Raw genomic sequence first — 24,474 nt, 5'->3', positions numbered from 1 at the left:
TTAGTGGTTAAGCTTTAGGCTATTATATTCAGTTACGTATTATTGCTGAGTAAGTTGGTAATAACCTGCAGGCATATAAATATACTTTTGTACTCGCTTTACGCAGTAATGAGAAAATTCAGTTTTTCAATCTCTTCAATCTCTCATCTCTCTCGCTTTCTACACCAATCACATGTACAAGACTTTTTCTTTTGAATCTTAATCGCGCTGTTAGTCCTTACATACATTGTTAACTATATAATGGAAGACTATCCCTCCCCCTTTCATTATTTTTTCGAAGTTAACAAATGTGTTGAGATATATAGGATGATTGATCAACCTTAATGCATGGTGATATACACATATATATTACATCAAAGTACTACTTCTCTTGTATGGTCTCAACGCTCTCGTCGCATTTGAAATTTCTAGCTTAAAGAAGAGAACCCTAATTAGTACTAATTAGATCAGATGAGTAGTTGTGCATACAGTCTCAACTTTCATGTTACAATTGAAAGATAATAATCTTAGCTTAATGAATTTAGATTAGATAGATGAATATCTACAAGTTGATGTTTCGTCTCCAGTTTTCCAGTGGTTTTGCGTGTACTAATTAATTAAACTAGATTTCAAAGTCTAAAAAATCCAACCTTACTTTCAAAATTAAGCAATTGTCAAATTACCCAAATCTAAGTTTCCATGTAACTCGATGGATAGTCAAATATATCCTACTAAGTAAACTACATATATTTTTTTTCAAGATCCGTTTCATAATGTCATTTAGTATTATAGTCTAGTGATATTCCTCTTCTCTTGTAAGTGAGAGGTCTTAGATTTGATTATCTCCAAATACGAGTGTGAACCATATTATTGCTAGCCTATTGTGAGGCTAAGCTCATCCCCTCCCCCTTAGTATAGATAATATCGTTTGTTCAAAAAAAAAAAAAAAAAAGTCCGCTTCATAATATATTTTAACGATTCGAATCGTCAATTTTTTAGGTCTTCCCGCAAAAATCATGTCCACCACAAATCAACCAAATCTAAACCATATGACCATTAGATTAAATTTAGTATTTTCTTCGTAAAATCTTATACGTTCATTTTCTTCACTTCAAATGATTGTCTTAATGGTTTTGGATTTGTCTAATTTTTTACAAGATGATCTATGAATAATATACCAAAAAATAGACAATACGAATTTTTAAAGGAAATTATTATTCGCACTCCTAAAATCTCATTTGGCATTTCAAACTTTCTATAATTAGAAAGAAAAATAAATTTGTGAGGAGTGTAAAATAAATTTTTTGAAGTGCTAATAACAATCCACTTTTTAAAATACATTACGAATTAAGTCTTACAAAATGAGTGTCAAAATAGAATCACAAGCGTATATCCTTGAATTCTAAGCAGAAGATGAATATCATGTTTTAAATTTTCCAAGCAACCAAAAAGTTCATGACTTTTGGTTTTAGACTTTAAGATGCAAGACATATTGATGTCGGCCAACGGAACAAGTTGTGGCAAGCAATTATAATTAAGGACTTGAATTTTGGAAGACTCTCTGTAAGTCTTATTCTTTCGTATGAAAAAAGAAAAGAAAAAACAAAGAGAAAAGAAAACACAACACATTGTGGTTTGTGTGATGAGCATCACAAGCACGACATCCTTTTCTAAAAGGTAGAGTTCCACTCGAGTGAGGACCCTCGCCGATTCTCGAAGATCTTCAAATTACATACGTTCATCATATATCGTACGGTTATAAATCATTATAAATTTTTTTACTTTAAAATTGAATATAAACAAAACTTGATGAAAATTAGTCGCACGATGTACAATAAACAAACGTGATTAGAAGATTTTCGGAATTTTCACAAAGAGGATCCGCTCTCAGTCCACTCGACCTTCTCCAGTTCCGCACCTGTATACTGAACCAGCCTACTTCCGCTATCGTATATGCATTTCACTGGAGCAATATTATATTATGATATTCAATTACATCAGCTGTGTGGAATGGCAGCCACGGATATTGTATTATTGTTTTATAAACTAGACCACACGATAAATAATTAAACGATAAATTAGCGGTACTAAAAGCTTCCGTAAGTGGAATCCCTGAAGATGAAAAGCTAACCACATACATAATATGCATATATAGAAACAAAACTTTTACCTTCTGAATTAGCTATAAAAAGCAGGATTAGTGCAGGAAATCCAGAAACGTGTACGTGCATGCATCTTAGATAATACAAACAAGACACCTTCCTTTTGACTTTGCCAACCTATCTATACGTACTATTTTAACAGATTTGTCGACCTGAAAAGTTGAAATTACAAGCATTTTCCTTATTTTGTTAAATAAAATGAATATTGGTTGAGTTAATAATGATTGTTCTTTTCGTTTCATTAAGGTCTAGATTCAAGTTCCATTGCTGAACAATTTTTTTGGTAGGCAATTTGTAAAATCAAAAAGAAACTATGACCCCTGTTTTAAGTCCTCATAAAAACTTATGATATATGCCCTTGATCCACCAAATCTATGAGAAGAGGTCCGATCTCATATTTGATGGTCGGCGTGGCGAACTAGCTCTAGGCTTCGCTTCTTCGAGTCCCTCCCCAGCCGTTGCAAATCTATTTGCAGTCGTGAGACAGAAATCAAAGACAACTTGTTATAAAAGCAGCCGTGCATGTTGATAGATCTTCTATACCAGTAACAGCATTGCGGGTGAATCGCATTTTTAGGTAAAGTTTGGTTTGTTTATTAGAAGGATCGGCACGTAACTAATCATGAAAAATAGATACTAAAAGACAATGTGTCACGTGATGTAATAATTAGGTATTAAAAATCAGATAATACAAATTTGCAGAGCCACGGGACGTAGATATTATGTAGTCTTGGCAGGGCAGCCACGGACGAGAGAGACAAAGAGAAAGACAGTAAAGTGCCATCAGCTTCGAACTACGGAATGAACGGCGGTGATATCAGACGCCCTTTTCATTACGCTTTCTGCAGGTGGGTCCCCAGCCCTCCATTCCTTGGCAGCTGATCGAATTCAAACCTGCTGCCGCCACGTGTTTTGTACTGCAAAACGACCTTTTCCCACTGCACACCCAACCCAATCTATAGTTTCCCACAGCTGGCAAACATATCGAGCGTTACTCTGCCTACCAAAAGCCACACAAGAATTTTGCTAACACAAAACAGTTGAAAATATAAAATTTAGAATTATCTACAATTTTACAGTGGAAGAAAGCTTGGCCGTTAAAAAAATCAGCAGCAGCTCCTGCTACTAGCGAATTATCGGTGAATATATGTTCAATTTGTGATTAAAAAATCAATTACTTGAACATGTGGTCACTTTTGATTTGCTAGCATTAGGAGCTGTTGCTGATTTTTCAGCAGCCAAGCTCCGTTCCTTTACAGTTTTCAAGTATAATTTCAATGGTTTATTCTTCTCGTACTTATAAGATTATAAACGTGCAATATTAGTAAATAAATCAAAACAATCATTCGTCTACAAAATAAGAAAATCTACACCAAATCAAATCATATAAAAATTAAATTGTATAAAATCACTAATCACATTCCTGAAATGCTTTTCTTTTTATTTTCCAATAAAAACAATCAACTACCATTTGTTTTTCTTCTGAAATTACAACTACATGTTTTTCTTCTTTTTTATATGGTAATGCTATTTTATGTTAAATTCATTTAAATTATAAAAAAATAATTCCTATTTAGGGAGTATTTTTCCTACTCGGTTTAAATGCTTTTAGAAAAAATATTTATTTGATTCCAAAAGTAGTTAAAGTTCTAGATTGCAATAAGCTAATAAATGACTCGTTTAGATGTACTTTTAAAATGATTGAAAACGTTTTTAGAGAAAATATTTTAAGTGCTTTTCCAGGATTTACTTGCATCTTTACTAATGATTGGTTCTAAAAATATATTCACCAAAAGCGCTTTCAATCATTTCAAAAGCACATCCAAACGAGCTCAAAGTGATTTTCTAAGATTCACTTGCCCATTTTACCAAAAATTGATTTGAAAAATATTTTCACCAAAAACATTTTTAGTTATTTTAAAAGCACTTCCAAACAAGCTTTACTTTAGTTAACTTCTCCAAACTCAAATATGATATCCGACATATTTTTTTTTTAAATGTTATCCGATTTCTTTTCAGGTGTTGGAACTACTTTATGCCACAATTTCCGAAAAAAGTATTCACAAAAGTGATTTCACATTTTCTATTTCTGGATAATATTATAATTATATACCCAGAGGTTTTTATTTCCAATATCAAGGCTATTATTTTATAAAAGTTCAAACATGTTAACTTGCACGTTTCCACTATTTTACAATTTTATGTTTCTTAGAGACTTTACAATTTAATTATTATACCTACTTTTCTTTTCCTTTTTCTGATTTTTTTTTAATTATAAAAAAAAATCCACAAACGTATATGCGTGTGTTGACTCTAGAAATTATAAAACTTACGCGGTGTTCAAGCCGGCTAACTATGTCTTTATGTTGATGCAGTCATGCCAATTTACAATCGAGCTTGGTTGGGCAAATGAGATGAATGTGGTGATATGGTGATGAAACATGCTGCAAAATGAAGCTATCACAAAAAATATATCATATGAGTAGCTTTCTTTTTTGTTTAAGAGACGTAAATAAGATTTGAAACTATCCTAACAAAGTGAGAGAAATACAGTTAAATTAAAAAGTTTATTAAGGCAATATTCTTGGGTTATGTTTATTGAGGTAATATTTCATTTGGTAAACTTTATTTACTTCCCCCATTGGAAAATCTAACTTTCTAATCATCAAAAAGAAACAAGATTCAACACATTGCATCAATAGCAAGTATTTAATAGCCTTATATAATTTCATTCGGGGGTTGGGTTATCAATAGCCCAATGGGCATGTTTAGTGAGCTGGATGAGATAAGTTATAACTAATTAAAGTCTTATTTTCTAGAGAAGTACAGAACAATATGTTGTGATAAGAAAATGTTTTATTTGGCACTTGGTACTACATTCTAGCGAGATTCCTCATCACTTATAAACGAAAGATGTTAAGTTCGAATAGCGAAAGTGACGAGTTCGATACAAATTTATTCGTCTAACTCTAATAGTATATATAATTTGGATAAAAAAAAGGCAAAGAAAACATAGGCAAATTAGTGAATCTAATAAAGGCAAATAGCATACATAAATGAAACCAAAAAGAGAATATTTAAGAAGCCAAACAAAGGTAGGTCAAGGGGGAAATATTTTTCAATGTGTCCGGAATCCGGATGGTATTATTCTTAAAGTGAAACAAAACGTTTTTTCAAGTATTTATATACTTGTATAATAAAATATAACGTATATATTCGTGTTTCAAGTATATTGAAACATCTGCCGCGACGGAGAATGAAGTAATTAGTAGATTGAGAAAAAAGGGTGGAAATTCAAATGCTGACATGGATTTGAAAAGAGAGAGGAGAAAGAGAAGCACTATCTTTTTAAGAAATGTGGGGAATCCAACAGCGCGAAAGATCTCCGAACGCCACATACAACTTGTGGCTCACAAATCTCCCCCCTTTCTCCCCTTTGATGACGTGGCATTCCCACCTCGTATAACCCCACTCACCCCTTTCCCCTTCCTCCTCTTAACTCCCTCTCCTCCCTCCTCGATCAAAACTCTCACAGAACAACAGGAACAACCACCGAGAGCACCAAAACCAGTACTCAAAAAACATCAAAAGACTCGAACTTTCTGTGCTTTTTGTTCGGAAGACAGATTTTTGCTTCTGGGTTTTGATCGAATTACAAGAATGTCGTCGGAGGGTGAAGGAGGAGGCCACACGATAAAGCTGTTCGGAAAGACTATACCTTTGGCTATGGCGCCACTGAACCGTGAGTCTTCTTCCACCATTGACGAACCTTGTGGATCTGTTGACCATGACGTCACCGCCACTGCTTGTGGCGCGGGTGGGGGCGGTGCTGAAGACTGTTATGAAACCAGGCAGAAGCTTTCCTCTTCTTCTTCAGCTGCTACCAATTCGGGGGGAGATAACTTGGAGAGGGAAGGAGATGCACAACAAGAGGTATGTTTGAGCTTTAATCTTCTATGGCGGCTGTTGTTTTATTCTAAGAACAACCCATTTTTCAGAAACTCAGAAGTTTAAATGGGTCGATTTTACTTGCTCTTGAGTTTGTGATTTTGGGATCTGAAAAATTGAATTACTTAATTATTCTTGATTATTTGCTATCCTCAAATCAAGATTGTCGATTTGGTCTGGATTATTCCTTTCTTTTCTGTCCTCTTGATTATCCTGAGGTTGTATCGGGAGAACTCGAGGATGACGTCATGATATTCGGATGGTGGCTGTGTTGGATTTATCAGTCTTATTCTAGGTTTAGTTTGATCCCGTTCAAGTTTCCTACAAATTGGATTTTTGTTGATTTGGTTTACACATTTTTAGTTTTTGGTCAAAATATAATCATAAAATTCCAGTTGAAGTGGTTTGGAAATCAAAAGGCAGAAGTTGCTTTTTTAACTGCACTTTAGAAGTAGCTGATTATGCTTTTGGCTTCTGAGACTCCTTCCACGGATACTTTGAATTGCTTACTCTGTTTTTATAGCAAGGATTTATCCATTTATGTCAAGTTTGTAGATTGACACGGCTGGTAAACAATAGGAGCGGGAGGGGGGGGGGGGTGAAGAGAATTGTAGAGTTTTACTTTGTTTTCGTCGGGATTGGACAACTCTGTGCCAGTTGAACAACTGCTTATAAATTCCGATATGGGCTTTCGGTTTTTATACAGTGATTAAGTTACATCGTCTGCTTCTGTAACTACATTTTTTTCTTTTCCTTCTTTGGCTCTGTTCTTATATATGTTTTGTGAATGACAAAGTTTTGGAGTAAACAATAACGAAATTTATGTATCGAAAGTTCTTCATACCCCTTTTCTCTTGTTTTATTCTGCTTGAATAACTCAAAAGTGGTTTCTGTTTAATTTATAAATCAATGTTTTAGTATGTATGATCACAACAATCTGTTTATCAGTACATTGAGGGAACTCGGAACTAGTCTTGTAAAGCACTTTTCTGATCAGATATTTTTGTTTGAAATATAGGAAACAATATCAGGAAAAGAACTAGCAGCGGATAAACAGGATGCTGATACCTCAGATCTAATCACAGAAGACCTAAAAGCTCCTACAACATCATCCGGAATTAGCGAGAATCCTAAAACTCCTTCAGCTGATAGAGAAACTTCATGTAAGAATGGAGACCAGAGCGAGACTAGTAGCTCACAAGATAAGACTCTGAAGAAGCCTGACAAGATACTTCCATGCCCTCGATGTAATAGTATGGACACCAAGTTCTGTTACTACAACAACTACAATGTCAACCAGCCTCGCCATTTCTGCAAGAACTGCCAGAGATATTGGACTGCTGGAGGAATCATGAGGAATGTGCCAGTGGGTGCTGGTCGTCGCAAGAATAAGAACTCTTCAGCTTCACAGTATCATCATGTATTAATGTCAGATGCTTTCCAAGCAGCTCATGCTAGCGCTGCAAATGGTGCGCACAGTGCTACTTTGGGAAGCAAAAGCACTGTCCTTACCTTCGGTTCAGATTCTCCTCTTTGTGAATCAATGGCTTCTGTATTGAACCTTGCAGAGAAAAACCAAAATTGTATGCAAAATGGATTTCGTGGAACCGAACAAAGACTCCTAGTTTCTCCCACTGCTGGAGATAATGGGGACGACCGCTCAAGTGGATCATCCATTACAGCTTCAAATTCGACAGAGAGAGGAGGCAAAGCTAATTTACAAGAGCCTTCAGCTCAAAATTGTCAAAGCTTCCCTCCTCAAGTACCATGCTTTCCGGGTTCCCCTTGGCCTTATCCATGCAACTCAGCTCAGTGGGCCTCTGCAATGCCTCCACCCGGCTTCTGCCATTCAGGCTTTCCGATGGCATTCTACCCTGCACCGCCATATTGGGGTTGCACTGTGCCGGGTTCTTGGAATGTACCATGTCTCTCACCGTCCTCTACTCTTAGCCATTGTGCTACAAGCTCCGGTTCAAATTCCCCAACCTTAGGGAAACATTCAAGAGACGAGGACATTACTAATCCATCCAGCTCTCAGAATGAAGAGCCCGCGAAAGATAACAGTTCCAAAAGATGTGTTTGTATTCCAAAAACATTAAGGATCGATCATTCTAATGAGGCTGCAAGAAGCTCTGTATGGGCAACGCTTGGCATTAAGAATGAAAGGGGAAATTGTGCTAACGAGGGAGGAGGTCACTTCAAGGCATTTCAATCAAGGGGAGATGAGAAAAATCCTGCAGTTGAAGCTTCTTCAGCGTTGCAAGCGAATCCTGCAGCATTTTCCCGGTCACTCAACTTCCATGAGAGAACATGATCAAGGCTGAAGTTTGAGTTGAAAACTTTGGCAATGTGAATGTGATGGAAGGGACCCTTCAACCTTTTGCTGCTGACAAATATGACACCTTTTTTCCTTTCTTACACTAAGGCAATGTTTACTGATCAGCCTCAATGTTTTTGAGTTAGATCATATAGATGTATTTTCTTTAATCTCTGTGTAACATTATGGATGGGTCCTTTTTGTTTTCAACTCTGTTAGATGCTGCAGAAAGTGTTTCTATACATACTTGGACGTGAGGTAACATAAGATAGCTAATAAAAAGAGAGACTTCGAGGTAATTATCATGTGTTTTTTGTGTTTATTTGGTAATTATCATACGTTGATATTAAACAAGTGACGATCAAGCTCAAAACGTACTGATATGATCAAGTATTACAAACTTAACAAGTTACAAAAAGGCGGACATCGATTACTAGTGTTTTAAAACGTAAGAAACCTAGTGGGGAAATTATTTTTTGAAAGCTTAAGGATTGAAAAATCAAAAGAGTGAAAAGTCAAGGTAGGGCCTCAATTGGGAAGATAAGCTTTCAACTATCGATCAATTTGAGGGGCATCCTCTCCCTCTCAAAAACACAAGGAATCCAAATTGGTAATATTCCATAAAGTGTAAGGCAGTGTGAGCCAAGTATATCCACCAACACAAAAAGTGGCTTTCTTTCTCTTTCCACTTTGCTTGCTGGATAATATATCAAATTCACACTTAATAATAATGGAACAATGCTATTTACACACTTATATTTATTTCTCACACACTCATTTTAATTTTGTTAGTCGTATCAAATAGATTGAAAAAATTAATGGACAAAATAAATAAAAATATAGAATATAAAAAGAAATCTGTGAATAGCATCACTTTTATTTTTATAATTTTATATGGGTTTCTCATCCTTCACCAACCGAAGCATTCAGATATTTCCTTGTCTTTGTTGTCACTCGGATGGGGCCACAGTTTATGCGCATAATTAGTTGTTGTGGGACCCATTACATGAGATTTTTACAGAAAATTTCTAAATTTGGGATATATTATGTTTTCATATTATTTATCAAAATACCAAGACTTTTAAGATACAGACAAAGATGAGTTGCAGGTGTCCAGACCAGTTAGTCAAGTTAATATGTCGGCCGCTTTACATTTAAATTCAAATTTTTTTTTTCTGTAAATCGGTATATTTAGAACTATCACTTGTGTGAAAAGGATAATTTTTTTTTTCTTAAATCGTAAAATCATCAGATATGTGTTTTTTGAAGGAGACACTTCACGTGCATTTTTAGGATCTACTTGGATTTTACTAATAAATTGGTTTCAAAATGTTTCAGTCATTTTAATAGCACTTCCAAACAAGACCTGATACCTGACGTTGGTCCAAATATCCATAAAAGCTCATGTGGTGGTAATATGTTTGCGTGTTGACATCCAACACTTTCAACCAAACCTTACCAATTACGCTCTTTACTGGCTGCCGTACGGTTTTAATTTCCTCTTTTGATACATAAAATAGAAGATAATTCATATGAAGAAGACCTTTCATTTTCTTTTGTTTGTTGTCTGAACAGACACGTCACATGTGTATATTATTTCCTCGTCGCTTGGGCCTCGTTATTTTAAAGTAATAAATTTGGGCCTCAAAGCTTTTAGAATTTTAGTTGGGCCCAACCCGGTTTGGATCTCAAACTACTCGGAGGCAGGCGAAGGAAGGCATACGCCTTGGGCCCAGCGTTTAAAATATTCTTGTAAAAGTGTCGAAATATCCGAAAATCAAGAATCGATATGGAAGGAAAGATGAAACGCAAACTCTACCTTTTATCGGTGAGATATAGGAAAATTAATGAATATCGACGGTACTTACCAATTTATTGGAGAAATTTTCCTAGAAACGATTGCAAATTTTGAACTTTTGATTTTTTTTGAGAAACTTGTCTCTAATTTTGACTAAATATGAATGTGTTGATATACGCACCTTATTACAAATTTCCATAATTTTTTTTTAAAACAACCTGTATCGATATCGATATATCTATAAATTTGCATATCGATATAATCTTATTGTACTTGTGCCACCCTAAAATTGACTCCACCCTAGTAAGTGTAATGTTGCATACGGATAACCGTATACAAGAATCTCTCCCAATTGAGCCAAGACAACAGGCTTGACATTGGAATTTGTACGAAGCCCAAGGGCCAAACACTAGTTAAGCCTTGTGAAGCGCGGCACCTCCTCTATCAATCTCAAGTCTCAGCTGATGTGGACTGATGAGAGCTCTCAAGTCAAATTCCATCAATGCATGGAGTCTAGATGCCCACCCAATATTTTCCTGTTGTGGGTGACAGACATTTCAAATAAAACTCCGCATACCTAATCTTACTGTAATTATGTGTTACAGTATTGGACCAGTTTAATACGTGTTGGAATGGACTAACAATAAAGAACCCCTTTGACTTTGAATTGGAGACTTCGAGAATGCGTTTATTATGCCAGAGTAATTCGAGCTGGACTAACTTCAAAGATTAAGTTGAACGATTTTAGATTAGGCTAATGTCATTTGTTTTAGGCTTTCAGCTGATAGTAATATCTGCAATTAGCACTGGTGTTTCTTATTTCAGGCTTTCTGCAGATAGTAATATCCTTGAGAAATGCTAAGGAGATTCATTCAAAGTGGAATTTTTATAAATTTCTTATTATTTCACAGTTTAACGTTAATTTTTCGTGGAATATTATAAAACATGTTTACAACTATTCGGAACATTTTTTTTTTTTTTTGGTGTGCTATCCACACATCTTATTTTACTTCTCACACACCTCTTGATAATTTATGACGGTTGATCTTCTTCAATTCATCCGATCCGACAACCAAAAATTAAAAATATATATGATAAGTAAAATAAGATGTGTAGATATCACATAGCCGTATGGAATTGTCTTAATTCGTACTTATCACTATTTTGCGGTGGGATGGGATGGGATAGGACAAGGAGTCCAGGATTTCCCAAAGGATATTGAGAGAGACTCTCAAAGTAGAATTTTTTTACAGACTTTGACATTTTATGTTTTTGTCACAACAGTTTATAATGTTAATAATATTAAACTGTGAGATTATAGAGAATTCATAGAAATCTGACTTTAGAAGAGTCTCCTCAACGTTTCCCATATCATGTCATACCCTTGTTCTTGTCTTTTTTTGCCTCATCATTTCATCACCATCTCAATTTTTGGTATCCTTTACTACTATTTAATTTCTTAAGCTTCAAACAAATACAAAATTCGAAGAGAGTGATTTTCACTTCCCATTTGTCCTTCTGCACTCATTTTTTTGTTTTTATCTCTTAATTCTCTATTCATTTATTCAAATCAGAGACTAAGAAATAATAAATAAGGAGCGATTGCAAGGTATAAAAAAGAAGTGCACTATCCGCTTCTACCATACTTTAAGTTAATTTGATCCTCGTTTAAGTTAATTTGATCCTCGTTTTCTTGATTTGACCAAAAAAAAAATCTCTGTTTTCTGGAGCTCCATGTACAGCATTGAAAGAAAGAAGAAAACATGGAAAAAAGTGACTAGTCAATGTGTGACAGTAATCTAATTTATCGTTTTTGACCTTTTGATGAGGGGTTCTCCAGTGAGAGTCTGGGGGCACAGTTTTTTTTTTTTTTTTTTTGACAAGAAACAATAATATAGCCTTTCATTAATCAACATCAAATAATTACAAAATGTTATTAGATACATAATTCTAATAACTAATAAATTGATCTGAAATGAATTTGCACAAAACAGACAATATAACATTAAAACCCTAGTAGACACCTACAAGCTCAACCACACAGTCGCCAAGCACACAAATCTACCGGTACAAATATGTCACAATAAACAATAGTTGCAACAGAGAGATACCAGTAGACACAACTGTCATCGCTGAATAGCAAGGCCACAAAAAGTCATCGCGAAAGTATGAGACCATGTCAAAGTCACCGTTAGAAGACAAGACTCACAATACACAACGCACAAAGGCGAAGACCAAATTAGCCATAAACCAACACCACCACGGTGCACAAGGGCAAGAGGAACTAAACTACACTGAGAAGGATCCGATGGTGGTGGGATATGACTAAAAGGGAATGATGCAGATTTTTCACTGTCAGCTGAGTTTAACTAAAACAACAATAATATTTTCTTTTTTCCTTTACGACCATCTTTAATTCTTAGGTTAAAACCTAAAATTTTTAACTTAGAAAATTTAAATTTTAACCCAAATTTTTTTTTTCCCCCAATCCCTTTTGAGTTAAAATTTTAGCCTGAAACTATTAAAGAATGAATTTATGATAATTTTTTTTTCTTAAAGTAACTTTAAAAAAAAAATGTAGACTGTCATAATTTAATTTTATGAACATTTTAACCTAAAAGAATTTAGATTCCGATAAATATTGAAAAATCACTAAACTGATACCATAAAACACGTGAAACATTATGGAAGAATATGAAACACATCAAATATTTTTTTAATTACTTTAACCATTAGATTTACATTTGGACCATTAGATCTTAACGTGTTAGATTAAATGAATTTGTAAATATAAATTAAAAAAAATACACATACATGGTGGGCCAACCCTACTAATCCAAAGGAATTATGGGCTAAATTTGTTCAAAAAATGAGTTTTGGGTTAAAACTTATATTTGTCCCAAAGGTTAGACCAAGTTGGAGTAAGTTTAGGTCATCTCCAACCGAATGAGGACCAGATAGCTCTCTTTAGCCCTATAGCCCTCCAAGAAATTATATTTTAATAAAAAACATAATTTATTATTTCAATTTAAAGACTACAACTTAAATTTAAAAACTACAACTTAAATTTAAAGTCGATAATCATCATCATCATCATCCGTAATGGTGAAAATTATGTGAGAAATGGTGTAAGAATAGCTTAGGTATTTATAGAAAAAAAAAAATTAGAATTCTTTTATTTTTTATTTTTAAATTTTGTTCGGAAAAAAAAAAATTCAAATCCAACAGTAACCTAGTGTCAGCATGACGTTAGTTAGCTGAGATTTGCATAACACATCACTTTTGACAGGCTTGGGGCTGGCTAGCTGACTCATTTGGGCCAGTTGGTTGGCCTGATTTGGTGTTTTTGGCCCGGTCGGGCCCAAGAGCCCTTTGGCCTAATCATCAGTTGGAATCGATTTTCATGTCATTTCAGACTATTTTTAGCCTTATAACCCTCTAACCGGTTCGGTTGGAGATGACCTTAAATCTAAAATTTGAGTTTTATTCTAAGAGTTGGGTAGGGTGTAATTGGCTTCGTAGTGTTCCTTGGACCACAACCACGTTGAGCCCCTTTTTTCTGATGATTCAAGTGAATAAAAAAATAAAATAAAATAAACCAACCCTTTTCAGTTTATTTATTTATTTTTTTGGGTTCTAACTTCATCTGCCTCCTACCCCAAGAAAATCAATGAATGGCGGTGGTGGAATGCTCGTCTCACGGTGGCCGCCGCCGCCGCCAACAACTCTGTCAGCAGCTGATGCGGATAGTGAGGGTTTGCCGCCGGAAACTTGACATGAAGAATATGAGTAGCTTTGATGAACAAGGCTGGGGAAGTTTGACTCTTGCATTGCCATCTTATTCATGTATGGTGGAGGATGGTGGGTGTACGTACCCCCGCATGAATGATCCTCCACCTCACCTGAACCATCCCGACATCTTCTCTGGCTCATCATCCCCATCACCTCATTGCTCTTCCGACCTGCAATAACACAACCACCATTATGTATTTGAGATTTACATGCAGCTAGGACATCCGTGTGTCTGTAGCCCAAGTTAATCATACACACGACAATGCATTAATCATACACAGGACAATGCATGATTATGGACTTAAAAGATACTGCTACGTGACATTTCAAATTTAAGCAGGGTATTGGAAGAGAGTTTTTGGCAAATGGAAACGTGACAAATTAAAAAGAATAAGAACAATGACATACCAGAGAAGAATTCAAAAGGAGTTTGTTGTTGTTGTGAGCAAAATCCACTATTATTATAAGAAATCAATTTTTTCCTTGTGATTGCTTCTTCTTCTCCCAAACTAATCAAGTTTTGTGAACCATTTGAGCCATAATAACCAACACCACCATAATAGCTTGTTCCATATGGAAAATCCGATATAGAACTACCGCCGCTGAGGCCGCCATTGGGGAGACTGAGACCACCGTAAGGTGGCGGAGGTTTCGTACTCCTCGAGGCTGCATTGACGCTTGGATTTTCGTCCACGCTTCTGTAAACAGTTTGGTTTAGCTTCCTCCGACAAGCACTGGATTGCTTTCTGTACTTCCTGGCCATGATAACATGCCAATGGTTCTTCAAAGCATTATCAGTTCTTCCAGGAAAGAGCCTGGCTATCATGGCCCACTTGTTGCCATATATTCTATGAGCTTGCATTAGTTTTTCTTCCTCCTCCTCAGTAAAAGCTCTTCTGTTGATTCTTGGGTCCAGCTGGTTAAACCATCTTAATCTGCAGCTCTTACCTTTTTTAACAAACACAAATATGCAAAAATATATGAATTAGTAGAGATTAGAGTGACTAACAAAATCAAAGAGAAAAAAAGGAGAGTGCATTGGAGGAAACATGAGTACGAAAATCACTTCCCAAGAAGAAAACTTAACTATACAAAAAAAAGGACTACAAAATTTCACATATTTTTTACCTGACCTTCCTTCCAGCTTCTCTGCAATAAGGTTCCAGTTCTGAGGGCCATAAAGAGTCACAAGTTCCTTGAGCTTGGAATCCTCAGCAGGCCTCCAATGCCCTCTGGCACACAGTTTTGATCGCCCACTTTCTGTTTCCCTCTCACTAACACTCACCCCACCCTCATTAGGGTTCTTATCATGATCACTGCTGTTGTGGTGATCCTCATAACTTCTGGTAGAAGGAAAACCCCAGAAAGCCCTCCCATTTTCTGGTTCAGAAAGCTTAGAGATGTAGCTGTTGTCCTGGGAAGAAACAGATGAATATACTCCATAGTTGGATCTCAGAGAAAGAGAGCCCATATCCGCATAAACCATTCCCATTGAACAAGGAGAAGAAGAAGAGGAGGAGGAGAAACAGCTTAAGACATTTGCGTTTTCCGTTGCATATATAGCACCATTGTTGGCCATCATTTTTTTTACATTGAAGAACTGTTACAAAGTCATCTTTGAAAAGATTGGAAAAATAAATTAGAAGCGAGAGAGAGAGAGAGAGAGAGAGAGAGAGAGAGAGAGAGAGAGAGAGAGAGAGCTCTAGTGAGAGCTAGGTAGGAAGAGAAAGGACTGTGTGTTTTGCAGGTGAGAAAACAAGAAACAGCAAAAATAGCAAATAGTGTTCAGAAACCTACACAGCCTCTCACCTCATCAGTCTCACTGTCTCTGTGTAGGGAGTTGCAGAAGAGAGAGAGAGAGAGAGAGAGAGAGAGAGAGAGAGAGGGGGGGGGGGGGGAGGGGGTTTACCTTGGGTTTCAGTTAACCACCTGAAGTTGACCCAACGACCATCACCAAACCCAATTTGGCCATGAATAATTCGCTTTGATTTTTTCATGTCCCTTCTTTCACAGCTTTTATGACAGTCCAAAAAGGCAACTTCCTTAACGTCATCCTAAACCCCACCTCTCCACCTGTTTCTGTCTCTTTCAGAGAGGAGGGGGTTCACGAGTCATGTACGTAGGGAAGACATCAATTTCATTATTTATGGCTTCCATAATCCAGGATTCTAATGACATCGAATCAGCAGCTAATTAAACACACGCTACTGAATAATCCAATTCATATATATATATATATATATATATTAAATCGAACATAAAACTTCGAGTACATAAATAAACGTCTGTAATTAATTGAGTTACAAATTCTTCAATTATACCATTGTAATAATAACTAATGAACAGTAATTATTGTTGGTTTAGGGTTGCCTTTTGATACAAAATAATGCTGGCTTAGGGTTGCCTTTTGATATGCAAATAAGTTTGAACTAACTATGGTAAGAAATAATAACTAATGAACAGTAATAGTAAAATGCATAAAAATTATGAATACTGGTATTATAGTTGGTTTTCACTCGGTGGAAGAAAACCCATTGCAGACGTTTGCTTCATTTAGTGTGTGTCATAATATTCACCGGAATGTATGATCTATGCTTTGAAGAACTGAGCAGTTTGGGTCAAAATCTTTGAACTTCCTAATCCCATTCATATGAGAAATACTAATGAGACTCTCAAAGTGAGATTTTTTGTGAATTCTCTAACACATAACAATTTTGGTACAATATTTTATAATGTTAGCACGAAAATTATGTTAAAAAATGAAGTGGTAGAAAATCTACAGAGAATCTTAATTTTAATAGTGTTTCCTTAGCAATTCTCCATGAATATTATTATATCAACAGAAACAGCCTTAACGTAACACCTCAAGAATTACAAAACAACCCAATATCCATCACAGATATAACTCATAAACAAGACAACAGTAGATCATCAAACCCTGATTTGGTTCTATTTACTTGGACAGTCTAGCGTTCAAACATCCGTATATCCATACATTAAAGTAATTTAGTAAACACTATTTCTTATAGTGTCATCTAATAACCATTTCATTTTTTATTTTTTATTTTTGTTCTCACTTTTTTTTTAACTGAAAATCTGTTTGATAACTATTTTCAATTTTCAAAAAAAATGAAAAACTAAAAAAATCAAAAATCAAAAACAAAAAAAATGAAAACTACTTTGAAACTTTGTTAAATTTTTGAATAATTTTCAAAAAAAAAAAACTGGAAATTAAATGATTATTAAACTGCTTACATTATTTAATAAATGAGCCTCATTTCACGGATCTGGAGTTCCTTCCAATTCCTCTAAAAAACTCTCAGTCAATTAGTCAAACACATAGCATTAGGGGGTCCCAGCAAGCCAAAGGGGTGATGCACGTTTGTGTCACTGCTCTCTCAGTCTCTCACTGTACTAGCTCATTGCTCATGCCTGTAGCATTTGAGGTCCATGTATGTGCATGTGAACATGCTTTTGAGATCCCTGCTTGCTGGGCTCTCTTCATGTCATCATCATATCCATGGAGACCCCACGTTCGGAAGCCGCAAAACAAAACTAATTTCTATCTGGCCATGTCATATATATTCATCCACATGATCAATGACTAATTAAACCAAAGTTAATTTGCATGCTTAAACTTCAATTAAGATTACAAACTAAGACACTACTACTCTCATCAGCGAGGCAAAGACAATAGTGTATGCATCCAAGATTACTGTAGACTCTCTTCAATTATTGAGTGGACTTGGTCAGTCAATTAGGGCTTAAAAGCTATTCTACGTGGAAATTTTTACCAAATTACCATACCAACCGTCCTACCATCCATACCATACCAAATTATTACCAAAAATTTGTACCAATTGGTAATGGTACGGTATTTGTACTGTACCATACTATTTTGGTACGGTATTGGTATCCAAAACCAATACTAGTGGTATACCGTACCTACTAATATTATTAATATTATATTATGTATTTATTCATACAATTATTTGAGGGCAAAATTAATAATAATTATTGTAAAAGTGTAAAAAATGTAAAAAGAAAAATATACAATCACTTATAGTGACAAGCTTTACAACTTTCATGAAGATGTCAGCTTCAAAATCCAACACTTTTATCCATAAACCTTAAATTTATATTTAACCGTCAATTGTCATTTACGCTTTATTCTTCCTACTGAATTTTATTTTTAAATTTTATTTTTTGAAAACATGATCATCTGGCGGATGCAAGAAGATGAACAGTTCAGATCTTTGATATCACGTTTCGATATTTACGGTTAATTGAAATATGAGTTGATGTCATATAGTTTGTAGAAACTTTATAAACATCAAGCAATATTTTCATTAACCATAAAACTCTGAACATAATATCAACGATCCAAACCGTTCATCTTCATGCAGCCTCTAATAGATCATGTTTTCAAAAAAGAAAATCCGAAAAAAAAAACAAAATTTGATGAGAAAAATGAAGTGTAAATGTAAACAACAATCAATGGTTAAATTTTGATCTATGATTTATTGATTATAATGGCGAATTTCAAAGTTAAGCTCTTTACGAAAGTTGTAAAGCTTGTCATTATGAGCGTTTATATATTTTTTTCTATATTTTTTACACTTCTACATTAATTAAAAAATATTAGATTTTGGACAAACTAAGTGGCGTAAAACAAAGTGGCAATTACCATTGACATATCATACCAACCAAACTATTTGGTATACCGATATTCGGTATACCGAAAGTTTGGTACGATAATAGTAATAGATTTTGTCGTACCAAATATTTGGTATGGTAATTGGTATAGAGATTTTGATACGGTAATGTAACAAAATCACCCCTAATTCTACCCTATTATTGGGGAGAAAATGCAGTATTACCGACAGTGAGATAAATATATGCACGAGTAAAGTAATAGGTGATACAGAAATGTCCGTGTATGCGATGAGAGCTTTTCTAAAGATGACAGGACGGATTAGTTATGAATTAGTAGACAATGTTGTTAACTGGGAAATAGAAACGAACTCTCACTTGGTCCCCAACTTTTCAGACCAGCTATGGGAAGACAAGTGAAAACCATACATCACATGTGTGTGGATCGTGCGAGTGTGTGGGCATTCAAATATGGACAGGTACAAATGAACACTACTTATTAGTGTAAAGAATATGTTTCCCTTTATCATATCTCTCATATCATCTGCCTTCTCTCACACCTTCTGTGCTTTCTTTGTTTTCTTCTCCCTCGGCCAGTCTGCCCCCTCCCCACATGTGCCCCCATGTTTGCACGTGTATAACTAAATCTCAGACTCTGCATGAGAGAACTATTGGCATAATTAACTACTTTGCTACCCCAAAATTAAAATGAATTGAACTGAAGGTATGTATAAAACTATACACTAATGATGTTTTAATTTGTGAAACTAAAATATGTTAAATTGAACAATGACACAAATATCACAGCTTGAGAAAATATACGATATTCATTATGATAGAAGAAAGAAAGTGCCTCAATTAAAAATAATTTGCCAGGGCTTTTAACCCGGTGTAATACAAAAAAATTATATGTAGCATATACATTAGCCTATTAACAACTACTTAGGTTAAAGCATGTCCATAAGAAATAAAAAAGGATTATATATATATATATATATATATATATATATATATATAAGATGATTATAAGTGGATTGGAAAATCAAACAATCAAGATGCATACATAACATGTGAAACGTTTCAAAAGCTTCAGTATGTATATCACATAAACAACAATAAGAATTCTACATTTGGAGAGTGGATTTGAATAGAAAATTGTCGATCATGCAGTTGTACACATAGGGTATATGAGACATTTTTCGTGTCAAAATTCATGTCATTCTTGTTAATTTTCCTATTTCAGCAAAAGGTTTTTGTAACTATCCCTATAACATCCAATTTCCCTAACTTTGTCACTTTATTATTATAAATATTATGTTTTGGATTTTCAAATGATCATGAAGAAATTATAGCAATGATCGTTCAACTTTAACTCAATTGGAGCAATGGTCCCTTAACTAAAAATCCATGACCAGGTCCCTTAACTCATCAAAAAGTGTAGCTATGGTCATTTTCGTCAACTCTATTAAAACTTCCGTCCAAATGAGTCACATTTCATGTACGTGAGGTTGAATTAAGGAGCAAATATAGAAAACCAAATGAAAAAAATCGCAGCAGTGGTCCCTCAACTTTAACCCAATTAGAGAAATGGTCCCTCAACTTTAACCTAATTGAAGCAATGAACCCTTAACTTTAACCCAATTGGAGCAATGATCCTTCAACTTTAACCCAATTGCAAAAATAGTCATCCAACATGAGTCATTTTGACATAATTCTGATAAAGTTGACGAAAAGGACTATAGCTGCAGGTTTTGATGAGTTAAGAGACCAATATTCATGAATTTTTAGTTGAGTGATCATTGCTCCAACTAGGTTAAAGTAAGGGATCATTATTACAATTTTCTCATTGATCATACTGACATGATATACTCTTTTGTTGTTGGTTGTGAGCATGCACATATTGTGTATAAAATATGCATGTGTAAGAGTGGGGCAGGAGAGTGTCATAAAAATATGGAAGAGTTTGTTATATACTGAGGGCAAGTGAATGAACGAACATGCTTTTGGGGTGATCCATGTAAAGACACGGGAATAGGCTGGCTTGTTGGCTCATGAAAGAAAGATCACAAAAGGTTGATATACGTCCCACCATTTAAATTGTAGGGACTGCAGTGTTGTATAAGATTCTATTGAGTCCGTTCCTTTGGAACTACATGCAAGGAAAACCAGTAGTGTCTCAGTTCCTATAGCTTACTCTCCCACCACTGCCCCAAGTAACAAGATCCAGACAAATTTAACTTGCACCCAACATATTAATATTTGTAAATATGATAGATAATTGGTGTAACAATTGGTTTCTAAAACATTGGATAGGATTTTAAGTAAGTATAAGAAACAATGAAGCATAGAGTGTTGGATATGAAGCATATGGAAATGGAAGTGCAGCCAAATTTTGTCTGAGGGCACAAGAACATGTCGATATGGAATTCCCTTACCCACATCATGTGAATCCAAACAACTATTGAAGAGGGTTGTCTGGAAGCCTAGGAGAAACATTTGAACTTGACCGTCATATATACTGCCTTACGTATTGTTACTAATCCACATTTTTAATATGGATGTAGGACAAAGTAGGTATATTATTAGGCATTTGTGAGCTTTTGGTATATTGTCAAGTGAATTAACAGACACGTTATAACATGCATGAGTAGCTAGATTGAAAACATTAAACGTCGATGTTGATGATGATATGTAAGCATGCATGCATGGATCATGATGTTCGTGTAAGCATGCATGTATGATGATGATGGTGACGACAACGACCGTGACGATGATATGGATATATAATAGGATGGGGATTCTCTCCCTCTTCCTTTTTCCCTCCTCTCCTATCACAATTTTTTTTCTCTCTACAAAGATGAAATTTTGAGCGTTCAAACAGGACGGTGAGGAAAGTAAAAGAAAAAAAAAAGAGGGAAGGCATCCTTGTCTATATTATATGCATGGAAACAGAAGCCTAAGAACAAAGTCTACAAGACTAGAACCCCTTCAGTCATTCAGGATAAATAGAAGGTAGGGCTAGCTAGCTAGCTAATTCCGTGCGTGCTCAGGACCCAACAAAGGAGCTACAACTCTGTGATCTCTACATTTCATCACTGCACCAGCTGATGAAGTCATGTATAGGTAGATGTTTCCAGATATGAACTACTGCATATACATGCATTATGAGAGAGAGAGAGAGAGAGAGAGAGAGAGAGAGAGAGAGAATGGGTTTTCTGTCCTCGAATTTATCTGTGGGTCAAAATAGACATAATGGATGCTGGTTAATTAGCTAAACTGACTGACTGGGGGTGAATTATCCAGAGAATGGGGAGGCATCCAAAGCCATATGATGCCACAAGTAGATAGTAAAGGAGGTGAACTGTTGAACATGACGTACCACTCTCATAATTTTGCAAATTCACTAACCCCATATATGGTAAATAAAGGTTGGTTTTCAGTTTTTACCCCTCTCTTTTTCATGATTTCGTTAAAAAGTTAAAAAGAAAAAAAGGGTTACTATATAATTTAATTGGACCCCTTAGTCTCTCTTTGCTTGTTCAAATTGAATTCCTGTGAATATCTGATTCAGTAGTACTAACTCATCAGTAACGTGAAAAATATCAGAGGGTACAGTTAGGAAAAGGCCAAAGGGAATTGGGGTATAGCTGGGTTTTTATATTTTATTTCTGTACAATATTAATTGTTGGTGTGGGGGGGGGGGAGGGATGATGGTGTATGATGTATCAGTGAATCTGTTTGTGTAAGAAGTCAAGTAATTGAGAGTCTCAGAGGTGTAAAAGGAGAAAAGGACGGGGTTGATTTTGTTTTAGATTTTCATTCATTGATTGGGGAAGGAAGAGCCACAGCTTTGTGTACATTGAGGAATTGCTTCTGTACCTTATACTTTAGGTTTATTTTTTATTTAAAAAAAAAAAAAAACACCATTTATATTCCCGTGCATATATAACTACCATTCAACTTTAATTAGTCCGGATTTTAGAATGCTCCAAGATGTATCTCATATCTCGTAATTCTTAACCCTTAAATCATTGATCAAAATGCAATAAGCAAAAATCTGACGACCAAAAGCACTTGAGAATAAGATATCCCGAATTCAAAGTTGAATCCCAATTTTTCCCCCTTTATCTGTCTGAGGAGATGAGAAAGGGGAACAACTGATCAATTGAGTGATTTTGTAGCAGAAGTCCACGTGCGTTGTGTTGCTTGCTAAGAAACGAAACAGAGCCAACGGTTCATGGTCGTACGTACACATAAAAGGCTGTCGTTGCTAGACAACCATGCATGTGTATATGTGTAGGTAGCCATCCCAAGGAAAATTGTGCTTAATTCATTTAGCTTAATTTGGTTAATCTGTTCATTGTTATATATATTTTTGTCCCATGATAAGTTACTTGAGACAAGGGAGAGAAAAATTAACCGATAATATGAGAGTTATTCTTGGAAAACTAATCCTATGTTGCATCATTTTTTACTGGGAAAATAACTTTAGGGGCATTTGACCATTTGAATTGTAAAATATCTCTCGTATAAACATGAGATGAACAATATTTTTGTCACACCTGACATAAACATCATATGATTCTATTGCATGAAAGTTGTCTTAGTGAGTTAGTCCTCATTGCGAACGGAATGTAATTTTATGTTGCATCACTTTTCTACTATGGGACTGTCTCACTATGTCACCAATAACTAAGAAAACTTCTCGTACGATCCTACCTTGTGTGAAAATTGTTCTAATCAAGCAGTTATATGACGAAAAGCCGGTGGTTTAAACATTCATATATTCATTTGATCTTTCTGGTATAACCTGCAGGGAAATGGGATGTTTATCCAAAAGCCTAATCAATGTTTAACGTGCTTATTGATGCGACACCTTCATAAAGTTTGATAAATGGTGAGCAAGGACCATCGTATTGGTTTTTCAAATGCAGTCATGAGACTCATGACTCTTGGACTGTCCTGAAGAACCCCCAACTGTGATCATCTTCTGTGGACCTACTCCGCCAAGAAATTGCTTCACTCAATCGAAGAAGCTTCTGCCTGCACTCTGCAGTAAATAGTTAACACAAAATAGTACTTCATTATATTTATCTATGTATACGAAATCAAATGCATGCACAGATACAAATTGGTGCGAATCCTTGTGGAAACAAACTCATTGGTTTCTGTTATTTATATGATCATCATGGGATGCGTAATACCTCACTTTTAATGATTGCTGTGAAAAGCATTCAACCACCATCTAAACGGCAGATCAGGCTTTGTTTGTTGGGGATGTCCAGTCCAATCCAATCCAACCCCTAACCATATCCCATGTTTTACATCCCTCGTCTCATAATAGTAAAGTGATGAGCGAAACAGAGAAAAATAAGCATAAAATTTGTTGCATGAGTTCTCTTAAACAATAGAAGATGAAGCTTAATATAACTATCCACGTTGATATAGTGAACTATTTTCATGCAACGATGATGCCACAAAATTAATTACTATATAAAATACTTAAAATGCAGCATAACAGTGCGTAATTGACTTCAAAATTGATACAGTAATTCCGATTGGATGTCTCTCTAGATTTTCATCTAGATTAATGTTAATGCTGTGACCGACCCTCTCATCTAGTCGTCTGTCATTAGGTTATTACTGAGAGGCCCGAGGGGAGGGGATAGAGAGCATCAAAATTCACAGCCCCTAAACCCTGCTTCTTGTTATTGCTCAAAGTTTCTTAAAACCAGCAACCTCGATTGGTCATCTCAGAGAATAAAGGCTCATAACTTTGGTGTAAGAAAATATTGTCAGTGATTCAGAAAGTCGAAGAGAGAGAG

At 35.3% G+C, this 24,474-nt stretch overlaps 2 protein-coding genes across 2 annotated transcripts; one reads left to right on the top strand and one right to left on the bottom strand.

The window, feature by feature from the left end:
• Positions 1 to 5,471: 5,471 nt before the first annotated feature.
• On the top strand, positions 5,472 to 8,705 carry LOC137731835 (cyclic dof factor 2). Its single transcript, XM_068471071.2, has 2 exons — positions 5,472 to 6,074; positions 7,108 to 8,705. The coding sequence occupies exons 1-2, from the start codon at positions 5,802 to 5,804 to the stop codon at positions 8,401 to 8,403; spliced, it is 1,569 nt and encodes a 522-aa protein (XP_068327172.1). The 5' UTR covers positions 5,472 to 5,801; the 3' UTR covers positions 8,404 to 8,705.
• A 4,999-nt stretch (positions 8,706 to 13,704) lies between these two features.
• LOC137730587 (uncharacterized) lies at positions 13,705 to 15,677 on the bottom strand. The gene is made up of 3 exons (XM_068469573.2): positions 15,125 to 15,677; positions 14,405 to 14,944; positions 13,705 to 14,166 (listed from the first exon to the last, which is right to left on the bottom strand). The coding sequence occupies exons 1-3, from the start codon at positions 15,576 to 15,578 to the stop codon at positions 13,847 to 13,849; spliced, it is 1,314 nt and encodes a 437-aa protein (XP_068325674.1). The 5' UTR covers positions 15,579 to 15,677; the 3' UTR covers positions 13,705 to 13,846.
• Positions 15,678 to 24,474: the final 8,797 nt, after the last annotated feature.

The sequence above is a fragment of the Pyrus communis genome, chromosome 16 (genome assembly GCF_041283825.1).
Source record: "Pyrus communis isolate YQ-2024b chromosome 16, ASM4128382v1, whole genome shotgun sequence".
In the NCBI taxonomy this organism is placed as follows: Eukaryota; Viridiplantae; Streptophyta; class Magnoliopsida; order Rosales; family Rosaceae; genus Pyrus; species Pyrus communis.
This window is presented reverse-complemented; position numbering and strand designations above follow the sequence as displayed.